Source organism: Cupressus sempervirens, chromosome 11 (assembly GCF_028749045.1).
Source record: "Cupressus sempervirens isolate cs-2001-9-10 chromosome 11, ASM2874904v1, whole genome shotgun sequence".
NCBI classification, from domain to species: Eukaryota; Viridiplantae; Streptophyta; class Pinopsida; order Cupressales; family Cupressaceae; genus Cupressus; species Cupressus sempervirens.
Window position 1 is genome coordinate 181,560,784 of NC_143128.1, and position 18,885 is coordinate 181,579,668.

At 33.2% G+C, this 18,885-nt stretch overlaps 1 protein-coding gene across 1 annotated transcript in view; it reads left to right on the forward strand.

The window, feature by feature from the left end:
* The first annotated feature begins 464 nt into the window (after positions 1 to 464).
* MSI1 (Transducin/WD40 repeat-like superfamily protein) overlaps positions 465 to 18,885 on the forward strand; it is a 59,149-nt gene continuing 40,728 nt past the window's right edge. Inside the window, exons 1-3 of the mRNA XM_089808565.1 lie at positions 465 to 859; positions 5,688 to 6,014; positions 6,265 to 6,417. Of these exons, the coding sequence (XP_089664691.1) occupies positions 515 to 859; positions 5,688 to 6,014; positions 6,265 to 6,417 (825 nt within the window). The 5' untranslated portion in view covers positions 465 to 514. The remainder of the gene's footprint in view (positions 860 to 5,687; positions 6,015 to 6,264; positions 6,418 to 18,885) is intronic.

Sequence of the window (18,885 nt, forward strand, 5' to 3'; positions counted from 1 at the left end):
CAAAAATTTGCACTTTCACTCTTACTAGGTTCCTCCCCCAAATCCTCCCCTACATTACTAACAACCTCCTATACACTTACATGAATTTTTGATTTTTTTATTACAAAAACTTCATCATATACTGTTTAACCTTCCACACCTAATTACAATTGCTAGCTTAAGCTATCTTAAGAACTAAGACATTTTACTTCTATACCAACACTTACCTTGACTCCAAATTAAATCCTTAGACTTCAATCATTATTACGAATAAGAGGTTCGACCATGGTCCTTTTGTTCCCGCCCTTTTGAGCAAACTGGTTTCCACAAGTTTTTTGGTTTTAATATTTTACCTCCGAAAGGCTTTGACGCTTGTATTCGCAGATGACTAGCACGACCCTCACGTTTATATTTTGAAAAACAACGCCAAATAGAAAAATATATTGCAGGCATTAAAATCAAAATCTATAAACCTCTTCATCTTGATTTGGCGGTAGAACGAAATCATACTCGTTGCTCGTCTTGCTTTTCAAGAATGGCGAAGGACGAAGATGAATTTCGCGGGGAAATGGAGGAACGACTGGTGAACGAGGAGTACAAAATATGGAAGAAAAACACGCCATTTTTGTACGATCTGGTGATCACCCACGCCCTAGAATGGCCCTCGCTTACGGTGCAGTGGCTGCCCGAGAGGGACGAACCGCCCGGCAAAGATTATTCCGTTCAGAAAATGATTCTGGGGACTCACACTTCCGACAACGAGCCCAACTATCTGATGCTGGCGCAGGTGCAGCTTCCGCTTGAGGATGCTGAGAACGATGCCAGGCAGTATGACGAGGAGCGCGGTGAGTTTGGAGGATTTGGCAGTGCTAATGGCAAGGTAGGGTTTCCTTCTCCTTCTCTTTTTGTTTTAGTTCTAGAGGACTTGACCATGTTATATCTGCGAAGGGGTTGGCTTTTTGTATTGACAAAAGTTCGGGAGGCCACAGCCTCCCGTCCCAATCCAACTTCTCAAGGATTCGAACGTAGTATATCAGAAGATTATTTATTGCTGCAATCCCTAACTAGTGCTGGGAAGGGTTTATTTTCTGTTTTTGTAGTTTCGCTTCCTTTTTTGTTTTTGGGCTCTGTTATTTCGTTTTTCCTCTATTTTTGTTTTTAATCTATATGGGATCCTAATGATGACCAGCGGCTCAATAATCATATCCTAAGCCATCTTTATGTTCTTCTAAATGTCAGCTCTGGAAATTTATCAGGAAATAGACCTTCTGTGAAGGATTGCTTCCTTGAAAAGTTCGTAGAAATGGCCCTCCTCCATGTTGTTCTCATATTGACCACAGATAAATTTAGTAAGCAACACATTCAATGATAAAGTGGCATTCAGTTTCACCTACTTCTTTGCTGCAGAAAGTACATGTTTCTTCTTCCCCAATCTCTTTGAGAACCATCCACCCTGTCTCACACCTGAGATAATGAGAACCGGTTCTTAGTTACACCACTGCGATCGAGCCTTACTCCTTCTTGCGAGGTGATGAGATCTGGTTCTCAGTTATATCTCTAACTATCGAGCCTTACTCTTAATTGCCACATGGAAGTAATATTTTTCATCATGATCCCAAGTGGATTGAACTCTTTCACATAATGGACTTATTTGATTGGTTCCTTTCTTTGCTTTGTCCTGTAATTTTGGTTTGGTGAGTTGAAAATAAGTATAACCTGTTCCCCTTTCCTCTTTTTATCCTACGGGTAGACAACATCCGGTAGGCTTATGGTTTTTTGGATCAAAAAAATCTTTACTATCTATTTTGAAGATTTTAATTTTGCTCGGTAAATTTCAAATTCTCTTGCAGGGTTTTTTGTTTTAAATGTTGCTTGGTAAGGTTCCTTTTGTATTTTTTTTTTTTTTGTGACAACCTTCCGTGTTCTTGCTACTATGGAGGGATATTTCTTCATCAATTTCATTTATTTTTCATTCTGCCTAACCCATCCTTTGGGTGCAGCATTTTACCCTATTTCAACATTTTATCGTGCCACAGCAAGCATGCTGGATGCAACATTTTCCTCAATTCTAAAATCTCATTATGCTGCACCCAACATGTTGGATGCAGCATTTTACTTAACTTTAACATCTATTAATGCTACACATAACATGTTGAATGCAGAGTTTTATCCAATTTTGTAATCTATCATGCTGCACCTACTTTATTGGATGCAATAATCTACATGATTTCAACACCTCCAACTTATCTTCCAGGGGTTTGAACATGGAACTTAATGTTTGAAGCCTATTTGCTTTTACCACATATGATCATACCATTCAAATTTAATAACACACTTCATCATGATTTGGATTATTGCAGTTTTTCTTGATTTTTTTGGGAGCCTGAATCTAAAGTAATTTTGGGGCTTTCAGGCCTCCTATAGGTTCAAGCTTGCATCTGTTGCCGAAAGCCTTGTGAAATATCTGAAGACTAATTGGCTCTATTATTATTCTGTGGCACGTCCTTCTTACCTCAAGAATTTTTTAAGTTAAATACTGAGATTCAGATTTGAATGGAAGTCTAAGAAGCAGAAAACCCTGGGAAATCAATTTGATCAAAACACAATTAAAATCATGAAAAATATAACCATAATTTCTTAAAGTTAATTGCCCAATCATGAAAGCTTTGCACTTTTCTTCTGAGACAGAACTCTAAATGAGGAGGGGCAGGTTGCTGCCTTCAAGGAATTTTTCTCTTATATTTTTTGGACGTTTAGTAAGTCAATGTTAAGCCTCCCTTGTTAAGTCAGTTGGACTTGCTAGTTCTCACTTGTTTGGGGTTTGGCATGTATTCCCAAGATTCGTAGTCTCTCAAAACTATATGATTTCTCTAATCTATGGAACTTTTACCAGTGGAATCTGCTTCTATCATTTGGCTCAGTAATTGATTTTCCCTACCACATGATCGAGTGTGCTGGACCTAGGACTTTGTCTACTTAAACATGGGTAGCTTGCTAATGTGATTGGTTGGTGGTATTAATGCTGATGCATGCTTTGTGGGATAGGTTTATACTGTTATAGGTTAGGTTAGTGGGATGTTTTTCTTTTATGCAGGTTTTGTCTGAGAGGAATTATGAACAATAGATTTTTGTGTGTACTCTTATGTCTTCTGGGAATAAATTATATAGTGCAACAATCTGGATTTTGTTTGCAGCAGTTGATACAATGGTTTGTGGAACATGGTTTTTTCAAGTGGTTTTGCTGGAAGAAATGATTATAGCTATATACAAGGGCCATTTTTAAATATTATGTTCTAGGTAGTTGCTTGGACTAAAATGGTACAGCATTTTTAAATGTGGGATAGGTATGTAGGGTTAAACTCTTATGTAAATTTATCCAAGAGGGACATTTGAAATGGTTTTTGTCGGGGTTGGTTCTGTTTCTTTTTTGAGTAAATGTTTTCAACTTATCTTGGAAGGGATTTAGATTTTTGTTTGTCGTGTTGATGAGAATTTATGATTTTGTTCCCTATTATTATGGTTTTGGTTTTCATTGAGATTAAAGTGGTTTTGGTTGGGGTCGTTAGGTATTTAAGTTCAATTTTATTCAATTTTCAATTTTGTCATATTATTTATTGTTCTTTCAAGCAAAGAAGGGATTTTGATTGGTGAGGACTTTTTGGTATCCCTTTTCATGTTATTTGGAGTTGAAATTTGCAACATTTCATTATAATAGGACCATCACGTGTACATCTAGGATTTTAACTTCCACAATGGTGAATTGAGATTTGTTTTTCTTTCTGTCTTTTCATTTTCCATTTAATTGACTTGGCCTTGACCCAGGTTTCTGTTGGACTTTTAGTCTAATGTTTATGAAAGTCACACTGTTATTTCATTTTATATCAAGCAGGTCTTAATTCACCTTTCGTCGCTTGAGGCTGATGCTTAAGAAGAGTTTTAAGTAAGAAGTTGACAGACTTGTTTTGAGGAGCTTCTTAGATGATATTTACCTAGAGGTAGCATGTTTTGAAGAGCTTCATCCTGCAAATAAGAGTGAATGAAGTGTTAAAAGCAGATATCACTGTGTTTGCTGATGCCAGCACAGTAATTATTTCTGCAGCACAGGGTTTTACTATGGTTGTAATATCGAATAAAGCTTTATTTTCTGAAAAAGAGGATAGGAATCAAAGGACTTGACAAGCTCTAAGAATGCTTGGCTTCTATCTGTGTGTGTTTTCATTTGGTATATCATTTGTTAATGTTCACCAGGTCTTGTTTATTATATTATAAACAAGTCAGGTCTTTCATGTTGAAGATATGTATCTACGGGAGATATCTCACTTACCTAAAATTGTTATCTGTGATTGAAAGAGCCATTTCATTTGCACAGGTTCCTGTTCTTCTTTGTATGTACCACATTTGATATTAAATTAAGTGAGCTGATCGTCATTCACTCTGCCAGCGACTATTCTTTATTTCCTACCATTGGCTATAGGCTTTGAAACAGTCTGGGCATTTCATATTCTCTTGCAATAAAAGATTTGTCAGTTATGAGACAAAAGTGTCACACTCTTGTATAATGGCAATGCACTCATTTGACATGACAGACTAATTTTGTGTTGTTCTTCTCTTGAGTTGGTGTCATATATATTTCAGTTGAAATTGGTAGCTTTTCTACTATGCTTTTTGGAGAAAGTCGAAAGCAGCAGTTTTTGTTGTTTTCTGAAAAGTCATTGTTACTGTGTGATTATTGTGAATGATTAGTGTATGTTTATTTTTTGAGTTTTTCATGAGTGTCAAATTGTCCTCAGCAGATGAAAGGTCATATACAGCTGGGCCTCGAATAGTCTTCTTTCGTGGTCTTTGAGTCACCGACTTACATTGATGTGGCTGTTGAAGACTACAAAGGATCACTGTCTAGTAACTACTTTTTGATTCTCAGCGATTAGTTATTCTGGTATTACATTTTGGTGGTGCGGTTTTTGTTATTTTCCATGCTGTTGCAGAGTACTTGAAAATCTGCTTATTCTTTTTGTAGTCAGAGATTACTGTATAGCATCTGTAGGGTGTTGTGATCAGCATGTATTTTTAGCATAACTATTGAACATTTCTGTGTGTTATCTATTCTGTATATTGTTGCTTTCTATTGGGGATTATTGATTCGGCTATCAGCATTCTTCAACAGAGACTAATTATATTGTTTAGAGAGTTTTGGTCATAATTCTTAGAGTGTGAAGTCTGAAGCAGTGGTGAGCATTGTATCTAGACTTTGTTATTATACAATAAATAACTCCTTTTGTGTGGCTGGGTTTTTCATCCTCAAGTGGAGGGTTTTCCCAGAGTAAATCTTTGTGTCCATCTGATTTTGTATTTGTTTTAAGTTATCTGCTCTCTGTTTATGTTATTCTGGTTCAAAATTTAACATTTCAGAATTAGTGGAAGCTGTATAAATCTGCCGTACCTTACAATGTTTGAGGTAGATTTATGTTATTAGTTTGGTTTGCAAGGTTGCAACTTAAGTTTCATACTTTTATTTGTTCTCAGCTAAGAGCATGGATAAATTTTGATTAGTGTTATTAAAGATCTCTATTCTATTTTAGCCTTTTGAGCATGGACAACAATTTTGCCAAATTTGGGCTGCTGGTTTTAAAATGCTTTGCTCTATAGTTAATTAGAAAAAACATCACTTGTTTCTATGCTAGTTTTTTCAGCAATCCTTTTGTTTGCAGGTCCAAGTTATACAACAGATCAATCATGACGGTGAGGTCAACAGAGCCCGATATATGCCACAAAATCCTTTCATAATTGCTACCAAAACTGTTAGTGCAGAAGTTTATGTGTTCGATTACAGCAAACATCCATCGAAGCCGCCTCAAGATGGTGGTTGTAATCCTGATATTAGATTGAGAGGTCATAATACAGAAGGTTATGGTTTGTCATGGAGCCCTTTTAAGCATGGATATCTATTGAGTGGTTCAGATGATGCACAAATATGTTTGTGGGACATTAATACTCCTGCCAAAAATAAAGTACTTGAGGCTCAACAAATATTTAAGGTAAGATCAACAAATATCTAAGGCAAGCTAGTTTAGCTGTTGTCTTTCATAGTAAATTTGGTTTTAAGTTCCTTGATTCGGATGTAAGATAAGCTTCAGGCCTTTACACGACCAGCATTTATTTCCTGTCAATTAAAAATTTTCAGGCCTTTGAAATGTTGATTTATTCTGGGGTTGCAACTTTTCTTAATGTCAAAAGTGTTTTGCTTTTTTCAAGAGTCAACACCGTTCCATGATATAATTAATGCAGGTTCATGATGGAGTAGTTGAAGATGTTGCATGGCATTTAAGGCATGAGTATCTATTTGGGTCTGTTGGAGATGATCGCAATTTGCTGATTTGGGACTTGCGTACATCTGGTCCTAATAAGCCAGCACAATCAGTAGCAGGTCATCAAAATGAGGTAAGTCATATGTGGAATGAAGCTTTCTGAACAATTATCATTTTAGGTTCTCCCCAAAATTTGCTCTCCGTGAATTGAGTTGGAGTTTCAAAATTTGCTTGCCATTTTTGTCCTAGTAGTGTGCTTCTTTTTTATAAACATAGCCGTGGGTTCTATTGGGGCTCACATAGTTTTAGTAAAAAATCTATTGCAAGCTGCTTTGTTTGTTCCTGCTATATATTATAAAGATATAAGCTATTGCATACTATCCCACACAAAAATAACCAAACTAGACATTGTAACAAGGAAATTTAAACAACACAAGCCTAATCTGAGATTAAAACACCAGGTTCAACAAATTCCTTCTGGTGTCCTTGATTCAACCCCTCTGCAGAAGTGAACATGCTGATTATATGGAGATTTCTTTTTTTCACATCACTTCTAAGTTTTCCACCACCATTCCTACAAGCCTATATATCTGCAGAATGCTTTCACACTGGAAAAGTGAGGATCTGTTTCTACCATTCTCCTTGAATCTTCCACAATATTTTTAGTAGTTTAAAGAGTCTATTGCTACATACAAAATAGTACAACTGTAAAACTAAAAGACTAAATTAAATGCTGTAGTAATGTCATATCAATATAGAGTCAAATAATTCAAAACTCACATTACATATGTTTTAGTCATATCTGATTTCGAAATATTGCATATGATCATCTCCATGTCAGATTATTAATTACTGAGATTATCATTACATATTCATATTTCAAATTCAAAAATAGTTTGATGCCAAATTGCTGATATGCAAACAAAAAACATAGAAGTGTAAACAAAAGTCAGAAATCTATCTAGTATCTTGTATGATGATGATACTATCATCTACGTGATCCACAAATTACAAATTTTGTTGTCAGTTGTAGGGTTGGGAATAAAAAAAATAAAAATAAAGATTGATGTTTTTAAAATAAAATATTTCTGACATCCTTGGATTTTGGGATTATGGAATAAAAATGAAAAATATTTGTAATTTTTTTTAAGGTAGTAAATAAAATATTAAAATGACTTAAATGATTAAATCATTTAAATTGCCATTGGTTTAGCTTAAATAAACATTAAAATGAGGGCCAAAATACATAAAATAATTTAATACTATATTGTTTATTTATTTAATTTAGGGATTTTGAGGAGAAGTTCTTAGATTTGGAGACTTGGAGTTTTCAGGAGACTTTGTCGTGAAGTCTCCAACATTTTTTGAGGTCTCCAGAGACGCAAAAAGTCTCTCAGAGGATTATGGAATAAAAATGAAACATGTTTGTAATGGTTTTTAAGGTATTAAATAAAATATTCAAATGCCTTAAATGATTAAATCATTTAAATTGCCATTGGTTTTGCTTAAAAAATCATTGAAACGAGGGCCAAAATACATAAAATAATTCAATACTGTATTTTAAGTTTATTTAATTCAGGAGATTATGAGGAGAATTCAATTTTTAGATTCAAAGACTTGTAGTCATTTGGAGAGTCTTTCGTGAAGTTTTGAACCTTTTTTGAGGTCTTCGGAGATGCAAAAAGTCTCCAAGATGTGTCTTTGAGGATCTTCGAGGGGGGAAGATGAGTCTCTCCGTAATATTGGATTTTTCTCTACAACAAGAACTTTGCATGTGGAGTAATCTATGATTTCTTTCATGTCTGAAGCATAATTTTGTACCATTTGTAATGTGTATGGAATATGCCACAAAATAATTTCATGTTGGGTCAAGTGTATGATCAATAGATGATTATATAATTATTTGTGTCGTGGGAAGTAAAGACATGACAATAATTATTCAAAGGTGTTCATGCAAAGTCTTATGGCTTGCGCTTGTGTTACAATCGATGGATTGTGTGAGATATTAGACAATTAAAGAGATAGTATTTAATCTTCATGATTTTTTTTATGTGATTGTTAATTCATGCATTAGAATAGTGAATTATGTATGCTTCTAGCACTGGTATTTCTCTTGATGTTAGATTGATTTTATGAACTATTACTAATCTCTCTAAATGTTTCCGAGATGGATTGAGGAGCATACTTAGAGATTGCAGTCAAGTGAAGAACAAAATTGATGCAATCTATTAAGAGGTCATGCAAGTTGAAAAATGGAGACATAATTTGCTCTCATAGGGTTAGTAATAGGAAAATTGCGGATTGTCAGGTGACCAATTTCTTCTAAGAAGAGGAATTAAGATTCAAAGGGAGCTTGTGTGGCAAATTGAGAGTGTCAAGGCCTTCATAGAGGATCAACAAACTTTTGCAACAATACAAACTTTTGCAATAGTAGGACTACAAAAGCTCCTTGTTTGGTCAACCATCAGAGTGAATTAATTTATTGTGATTATCAAAGTTGTGAGTATGCTGGCCTTGTTGAGAGGGAATCTCGACTAAATGAGTCCCAAAGTTCAAATGATCTTGTATATGCTCTAATGAGTAATTCTTTGCAAGAGAAGTTCCAAGTGCATGCAATGCTAGGTGCTACCTTCAAAATAGTGTTTCATATTTGTGATTGAAGAGTTGGGTCCTATCTAAATCCTAATCAAGTTATATTGGATTTCAGTGGTGATCCCTTGTTAATGAGTTATTCTTTGTGAGGGAGAAGTTCGAGGTGCAAGCCCTTGTTAAAGATTTCTTCTCTATGAGGGAGAAGTTCAAGTTGCAATCCCTTGTTAACGAGTTCTTCTTTGTGACAGAGAAGTTCGAGGTGCAATCCCTTGTTAATGCGTTTTTTCTTTGAGGGAGAAGTTTGAGGTGTGATCCCTTGTTAATGAGCTCTTTTCCATGAGGGTGAATTTCAAGGTTTAATCAGTTGTTAATGCATTTGTCTTTGAGAGAGAAGTTTGAGGTGAAAGCCCTTGTTCCACTCTATGGGAGTAGCCATGGTGGAAGTTGTGTGAGACTACATGACTTAGGTTTTTAGTTTTTTGCCCTCTGGGAGTAGCCATGGTGAATGTCATGCTGAGATGACTATATCATGTTGGGAAAACTTGTAATAAAGTTTTTTTGACACATGTGGGTGTAGCCATCATGTTTATCTTGATGACATGCAATTTGCAAATGATGTCTCCTTTGATAAGAGGGAGTGTTGATGTTTCTAGTTGCAAGAGATATCTTGATTATCTATGTGGTGCTCTTTCATATATTTGGAAATATGAAGAGACATGTGTTTGAGAGTATGAAGAGACGTGCGTTTGGAATTACGAAGAGATGCACATTTGGAAAATGAAGAGACTTTTCGTTACGATATGAAGAGTCTCTCTCTCTCTCTCTCTCTATATATATATATATATATATATATATATATATTCTTTGTGTGATGAGTTTTGTATTTAGTTAGAAGCTTTGTACTTAGATGTCATGAACCCTAATAATAAGAGACAATGGTAAAGCTAATAAGATATAAGCAAATATGATAATAAAATTTAACATTAGATCATAATGGTTGAAATATGAAGACATAAACACCTTGTCAATATATCCATTAATATATCACATAATAGAAGATGTAAGAGACAATATTTCAATTAATAAGTATTTAAAAAAAATGATTAAAGCATATAAAGTAAATGACTAAATAATTATTAAATCATTATAACATATATGAATATATTAGACATTAATGACTAATAGTAACTAAGAAAATAAACCAATCTTAAATTAAGAAAATGAATGTTATAATTTAAATACTAAAGAATCTTAATTGTAGTCTATGATTATTTAACTAAAACAAATAATATAAAAAGCAATTTCCTAAACACTGATGCTAATCACCATGTATAAAGTGATACAACTTTTTGAGGATAGGCCCACCCTATTTAAGTGGGGTCCTATGAATAGAAAAAAATAGTGAGTCATAAGGTATAATTACAGGGAGATAATAAGGAAATAGAGGAGGAAGAAGATAGGATGATGTGGCTGTAAGGATGGAGAGATAAGGGATATAGAAATAATAAAAAGGTTAAATATCAATTGTGGGTTACAAACATTTTTTCAAATTAATTAAATTTAAACAAGTCATAGTACCGAAAGGGAGACAAAGTAGCCCGAATTATAGGAGGGCCGAAATTATAGGACACAAATAAAATGAATTTTGAGCCAAACAATTTGGATGGTCTAGACAACTAAAAAGATATGGGAATAAATAAGGTGGTACAGATTTAATTTTTAGAAGTGGATTTTTTATTGAATTATTTTATTTACTAAAATCTAAGTCTTTTAATTATATATATATATATATATATATATATATATATATATATATATATATATATAAAAGTTAGATATGATATATAAAGTCTTTAAATAAGATATTGATTTATAATTGTTATATAAGAATTAAGAAATCTTTGTGGGACTTTATGTTAATGGGATTATAGGTAATAATTAGTATTTATAATTAGATTTATATGTATATGAATTGTGATAGCAAAGCATTTAGATTGTTTTAAGTTGAATCCTTTATTCTCTCGTTATAGTTCAAGGAGTTTATAGGTGATGTTGTGTAGGGAAAGGTGGAATAAATCCAGAGAGTATATTGGTGTCAAGCGCCCTATGACAAGTAAATCCACACTCTCCTTATGGTGAGTTTAAGAGGGAAGTAACGATTAAAGGCTTAAACATAAAAACTATAAAATACATAATGAATTATGTAATATTTTCTTTAATTTAATTAGTTTATCACCGAGTAATGAGTGTTAAACATTAGCTATTGACATCCTTTGAGAAGGGGTCATTACATTAGACCTCTATTATTTACTAAAAGAGGTTGTTTTTTGGTGTGGTTGGGTTGTTTCCCCTCAAGTTGGAGGGTTTTTTGAAGATAAATTGTTGTGTCTTTCTATGTCTTAGTGTTCTTTATTTTGTTTATTGCTATTTATCTTTATTTCTAGGGAAGGCATTAACACATTTTGACCTTAGACTTCTTAAAAAATTGCAAAAACAATGACACTTGACCCAACAAAAGATATGTCCAAGGACCAACAGAACTTCATTTTCAAAGTAAGAGAGGAGAGATTGGAATATCCCAAACTTGGATACTCTCTGAAATCTAATTTGAATATTTGAATCTTGACATGTTTTGCTTCATTTCATTACAAAATAACAATATGCAATCTAAACATGCAAGGAAATGAGATAGATTTCCAAGGAAATAATCGATTAAAAACACAAATCTATTGGTAATGATTCCGATATAAAATATGCATGACTATTACATCAAATATATTGCTATCACAATGCTAAACAACATGAATGTTCCTCCAAAATTTGTTTAAACAATAGAATTCTGCTCAATAATGAACTTGACACAAGTTAATCTCTAAGGTAGTGTTGGGCTTTCGTCCAACCTATGAATATCCAAGTGTTTCCATCCTCAAATATGATTGCTAATGTCAAACCAACAACAATGGAGAAATTCTCAAGTAACAAATTTAAATATCATAGTAGAATGAGACTCCCAAACCCCCATCGAACCTTTTATAGAAACCCTTAGTCAAAATGCTATCCATTTCTTTCTTCTAATAATTTTATATAGCAACTTGGGCAAATTATAATATTTGCCTCGCATTTAATAATTCACCCCCTTGGCCTAGGATGGACTTAAAGTAATAACTTAAGTTGGCCCCTTTTTTTGTTATGATAAATCAATGTTATTGTTGTATTAAACAAAGGAGATGAAAGCTCCTCATATAGATTTACAAAGACAATGTTTTTGTTTCGAAACAATCATGAACAAAAGACAAAAATAGAAACTACTTACTAAACTAAAGACTAAGATGAACACTAAAAAAATATTTTAATATTTTTAATTATTGCCAACGAATAATCAAATTCATATTACTGATAACTATAGCTTTTTCCTTTTTTAATAGAATTAAACACTTAATCCCCTTTATTAACTCAATGCTTTAGACTATGGGTAGAATAGATAATAGGCTAGCATTTTATTTATTTATTGATGTACTAGCTAAAAGGGGACATTTCAGAGACAATCTTCCAAACCCACCACATAAGATTGGGATTTACACCTTCTAATAACAAAATCAAGGAGCATTAGATGGTAAAGTATTCATACAATAAAAATAATGTTAAATCTGCCTACGAGGTAGGCCCACATACCAACCACTTGTTCATCTCTCCATGTTAGCAGCAAGGAAGTGTTGCCAACAAAATAATGATTTAAACCATCCAAAACCAAATCAAATAGCTCATGCTAAAGACTAGCTCAAACCCTTACTTGAAAAGATCAAACTTTTGAAGTTAGCAAGTACAAATCCATTTTAGGATGTTTAATGATGAACAATAACAACCCAAACTTCAAAAAATCTCAGTCAGCTTCACATATATTTAAGTTCTATACCAAATTATATGAGTAATGCATTCCCTCTTACCATACTAAAGATGTAGCGATATATCCTAAATCTTGCAATTTTTCCATTGAAAGAAACCACACTGAGTGGTAACTCAAACTTGAATGCACTATGAGATATTTGAACTATAGATTAAAACCTCTTCAAGATGTGGCAGATATCTCTACTTCTCGGGAGAACTTTTGCGAAACGAGGAAACTTAAGGTTTTTTGGAGAGAAATTCAAGCTGAGAAGACCTTATATTCTTGTCGATAAGTTGGCCACTTCTTTGCGATAAATTAATAACATCTCGTAATAACTTAACTACTTCTCTTGGGTGGCACAACTAAAATTGAGACACCCAACGACTTGTCCATTCATTGTTTATTTGCAGTTTTGAGTGTTTCGAGGAGAGGAGAGGGGTTTTAGCAGAGAGATAGTTTTTGGCAGCCATGTAGATCTATCACAAGTGGATTCGAAGCAAATTCAAAGAGGATTTTCAAGCAAATTCAGATTCACAAGTAAGTTTTCTAAACTCTTTTTCGTTTTAGTGAAAAGGGGAAGAGGAAGATGTAGATTAGTTTCATATTATTCTTGACATTTGTATTTGCTTTATTTTTTACACAATTTTTTTTTAAATTTCTAGTTTGCTTTAGAGTTTAGAGTCTCTGAATATGATTGCCATCCATCAACACTCCACATGAGGATGCAATTTTGTTACATAGTATATTTATATGTATCTAGATTAACTCGTTTGGTTTGTTTACTCATTTACTGACTTATTAGATGTATATCCTTATTGAATTTTGTAAAAAAAGCATTTAAATCATTTTAATTTTTTTTAATATTTTCCTGAGAAGTTGCCAATTTATCTTTGATATTTGCCGAGAACTTTATTTTTTGCCTCATTGACAAGTGACAAAGAACAAGATTTTGAACTATCTTCAACAAATCCCAGCTAGGGTAGATCTTCCACCGTTGAAATTGATTTTCTAAAGAGAGTTTTTGTGCGCCGAATGTTGAGATGAACCATCTTAACAACCATGCAGGGCTTTTTCTATTATAAAAAAAATCATATATTCTTCAACATATTGCAAATGATCTCCAAAATGCCTTTTTGTAAATTCCAAATTCAACACCCTAGATAAGGGTTGTGCAATCTTTTAAATTTTACTCTACTAACTCTTCATGTCTCTTAATGTTTTTTTTTGATAGATAAAAGACCTTTGAGGCCAAGAGCTATGACAAATTATAATGGAACCATCTCAATAGGGCACCAAAGATAAGAGATGGGTAGTTATCTTTGGTCTAGCCCTTGCAAAATACCATAGTTAATTTAAAATCACTTTTAAAAGTCTGTTTTTTTGCTTTTTTGTCCTTGATAAAATCTTGTGACAATTTCTTGAAAATCAAAGCTTGGCTAAGATCAAATCTTTAGAGGATAGATTAAAATATAATTCATGTACTTGCATTTGGAGTTAGTTAAGACTTAACTTTTTCTATTCAATAATCTATGTATGTGATAATTTTAAAATCAATTTTTTTTTGGAAATAAAAATTAATTCAAACTCATGCTGAAATATACTGAACAAGATTATTCTTTATGAAAATTAGCAATTTCTTGTTATTTCTTATAGATTAGGAAGAAAAATACAAAGATGTTCACGCACTCCAAATATTTGACTTTTTTGGTCATCCTATATAGACGGAGTAACCTTTGAATCAAACAGTTCAACATAAGGATCATTTGGCTTGATAAATTCTAGGTTGATATTATTGATATCCTCCCATAATCCAACTTGGTCCTTGTTCATAAATTGATCAATCCAATTATTACCCGGAGGATATCTGACGTGAAGAAAGTACATGAGAAAGTCCACATTTCTCCTAATGACAGGTTTCCACTTCTTAAATCTTTTTTGTCTTCAATGAAAACAATAGGGAAAAGAGGAACGTTGTTCCTACCAAGCATATTTATATCATAGTTGCAACGCTGAGGGATCATTCGATTTTCATTGATATTGTTAAGAAGATTAGCAATTCGGTAAAATTGAAACCATTGTTGACGTACAATATAGATATATTGATATTGGTCTACTGTTTACTGTCACTTTGATTTATTCACACACATACACATATAATGATGATTGTATGTTCCTTGATTGGGTTATATATTACCTGTGTATCATGTAGACAGTCTGCTGAAGATTAATATGCTTCTAACTAATATTGTTATTGTTAACCACTGGAGCTAATTGTCTTGCGGATAAAGGGAATAACAATCATGAAATGTTGCCATGCAATCGTGTATCATTTGAATAGTCATATCCACATAGAGTCACAACTCTATGTAGACATGTTTACACTTATATTTATTATGAATAAAACTTTGCAGAAAGACGTCAATAACTGTGGCATGTAATTCTTAAAGCATTAACAGATTATTCAGAGAACAATAATACAGATCTCAGAATCGAAGAGGTCTTCAGAAATCAGATCAAACTAGTTAGATAGTCCACCAATCGGCTCCTAAATATTTACATGGTATCAGAGCCTAGTTGGTAGAGAGACTATTAAAATCAAACATGTCAAACATCGTAAGAGTAGACAACAGGCTTGAAGGTGCTGTAAACTTTTTTTCATGGAAAATTCGGATTACTACGATTCTTGAAGAACTAGAACTAAAATCTTTTATTGAATCTGATATTCAAATTCCTGAAGATGAAATTAAAGAAGCCACTTGGACAAGGCGTAACAATAAAGCAAAGAAAATCATAGTAGACTCTATAAAAGGTCACTCCCCCTTTATATCAGATCTGAAGAAAGCTTTTGAAGTATTTATCGCAATAAAAAATGCGTTTGAAATCAACAACTCAAGCAGATTGATTACTTTGAAGAATCAACTGATGAATACTATAATGAATGAGGGAGAAACAATCTCTTCGTATTTTGGAAGGATCTCTGAAATTAAAAATGATTTAAATTCTATTGGAAACAAGGTAGAAGACCAAGAACTCTCAATATTAGCACTTAGAGGATTACCATTATCATGGGAAGCATTTATTCAAGTCATTAGTAGACCCTCAATTTCATCATTTGATCAACTAAAGACCGATTGTATATCAGAATAGTCAAGATTAATCTCCAAAGGTATTGTATTAAATCAAGAGGGAGAAAATCAAGCTCTTTTCTTTGCTCCAAATCATCAAGGTAAGAAGAGGAAATTTAAAAGAAAGAAACATGACTATAAGAAGAAGAATAATAAGTTCAACAAAACTGATTTCTCCAAAGTTAAATGTTATAAGTGAAAAATTCAGACATATCTCCAGTCAATGTCCTGAAATGGATAAAATCTTAGCATCTTTAGCCGAAAGTAAGAAAGACGAAAATTTGTTATTCTACATTGCTTTATCAAGTGAAATAAACTCTAATGAAATTGTGTTGATAATAGATAGTGGTGCTTCTAGACATATGACTGGATTCAAAGAAAAATTTGAAACACTCGAAAATTATAGATCTGAAGGAGTCACTATTGGAGACAATTCCACTCATCCAGTAAAAGGTATGGGGACTTGTTCCATTCAATTAAGGACTGGAGCTACATTAAAACTGAAAGATGTTCTATTTGTACCTAGAATTAAAAGAAATCTCATTTCAATCTCTGTATTAGCTCATGAAGGATTTCAAGTTACATTCAACGAAGACAAAGTTTTTTACTGGCCTAAAAACTCAAATCTGAAAAATGCTATTACCATAGGAACAAGAGATGGGACCTTATACAAACTATGCAACATTCAAAACCAAGCTCTTAATCATGAAATAACAAATTCAAATGAAATCTGGCATAGGAGACTTGGACATATTGGGTTTAGTTCACTACCTAAGATAGAAAAAATCACCTTTGGTATACCAAACCTAAATTCTAAACGCATAAGTATATGTAAAGGATGTGCTCTAGGAAAGAACATAAAAAAAACTTTTCCTTCCGAATGAACACAAGTCCAAATCAATTCTGGAACTAATTCGCTTTGATCTATGTGGGCCCATGCTGACTGTTTCTCTAGGAGGTTACTCATATTACATAACTTTCATTGATTACTCGAGGAAGACCTAGATTTATTTCCTAAAGCTAAAAGAATCAAATGAGGTGTTATCAAAATTCAAAGAATTGGTAGAAAATCAAGTGTCAAAGAAAATTAGAACTCTAAGATCTGACAATGGGGGAGAATACACTTTTGAACTTTTCAAAGTTTTTTGTGCATTTGTTGGGATTAAGAGGGAGTATACTGTACCTTATAATCCTCAACAAAATGGGGTAGCAAAGAGAAAAAATAGAACTATTGTTGAAGCAGCAAAAGCTATGCTCTATGATCAAAACCTATATTACTCATTTTGGGCAGAAGCCACAAATATTGCTGTATATATACAAAACAAATGTCCTCACTCCATACTAGAAAATACAACTCCTAAAGAAGTCTTTACAGGAAATAAACCTAGCTTAAGTCATCTCAGGATTTTTGGTTGTCTAGTGTATATACATATACCTAAAGAAAGAAAAACTAAATTAGAACCATCAGGAAAGAAAGGAATATTTGTGGGGTATAGTGAAAACTCAAAAGGATACAAAGTTTATGTTCTTGGACAAAAATCAGTGGAAGTTAGCAGAGATGTTATATTCGAGGAGAACACTGCCTTAAAACTATCTAAAAGTACATATGATGAGCCCAATACAGACTTAGATGGAAGTCCTCTATTTGAAACTCAGAGGGAAAGTATATTAGAAGAAATTAGACCAATACAAGATACAAAAAATAGTAACTTTCCTAATGTCAAGAAAAGACCTTTGTGGGCAAGAAAAATGCTCTAAGAATATGATATTGAACCAGATGAAATTACTAAGAAGTCAAGAAAAATTGAAACAAATCATGTTATATTGCACTAGTAACTAAGCTTACTAAATCTAAACCTACATTTGTTGAAGAAGCTCTAACTTGTCAAGCATGGAAAGATGCTATGGTCGAAGAATATCAATCAATAATACAAAATGATGTCTGGGATATCGTACTTAGACCTAAAGCCAAATTTGTTGTCACTTCTAAATGGCTTTGTAAAATCAAATATGCAGTAGATGGAAGCATTGAGAAACATAAAGCAAGGTTTGTTGCTCGAGGTTTTTCACAGAAGGCAGGTATTCATTATGAATTTTTTTTTGCCCCGGTTGCTTGGTTCACTTCAGTTAGAGCAATTCTTGCATTAGCAGTAGCGGAAGGATGGAAAGTGCGTCAAATGGCATTCTTAAATGGGGTCATAAATGAGGAAGTTTATATTGAACAACTTCTCATTTTTGTGATAAAAAATGAAAACCTTTTTGTATGCAAACTAAAGAAAGCTTTGTATGGCCTTAAACAAGCACCTCGAGCGTGGTATGAAAGAATTGACAGCTATCTCACCAAATTAGGATACTCTAAAAATGAAGCCGATCCTAACATTTATTTTAAAGTTTTTAATGGAGATATGATTATATTGGTTCTTTATGTTGATGATCTCTTAATAACAGGTGAAGATCATCTTATTGCTAAATGTAAACAAGTTCTTGCTGCTGAATTTGACATGAAAGATCTAGGGATATTACATTACTTCTTGGGTCTAGAAGTATGTCAAAAGGAAGATTACATATTCTTACATCAAGGTAAATATACTTAGGATATTCTAAATAGATTTGGGATGATGGACAACAAGCCACTTGCTATACCAATCTACACAAGCTAAAAGAGGAAGCAACACATTCAGAACCTATTGATCCTACCCTTTACAGACAAATTATTGGGTCTCTCATGTTTTTGGTAAACACTAGGCCTGATATTTGTTATTTCACAAATGTACTAAGTCACTTTATGTGTAAACCTAAGAAAATACATTAATGGTTGCAAAACATGTTTAGAGATATCTACGTGGCACTATTGGCCTTGGACTAAAATACATAAATGTTGAAATCAAACTTGAAAGCTATATTGATTCTAATTGGGTTGGTTGTTCCATAAATTGTAAAAGTACCACCGGATGTTGCTTCAGTCTCGAATCAGCAATGATATCATGGTTCGGTAGAA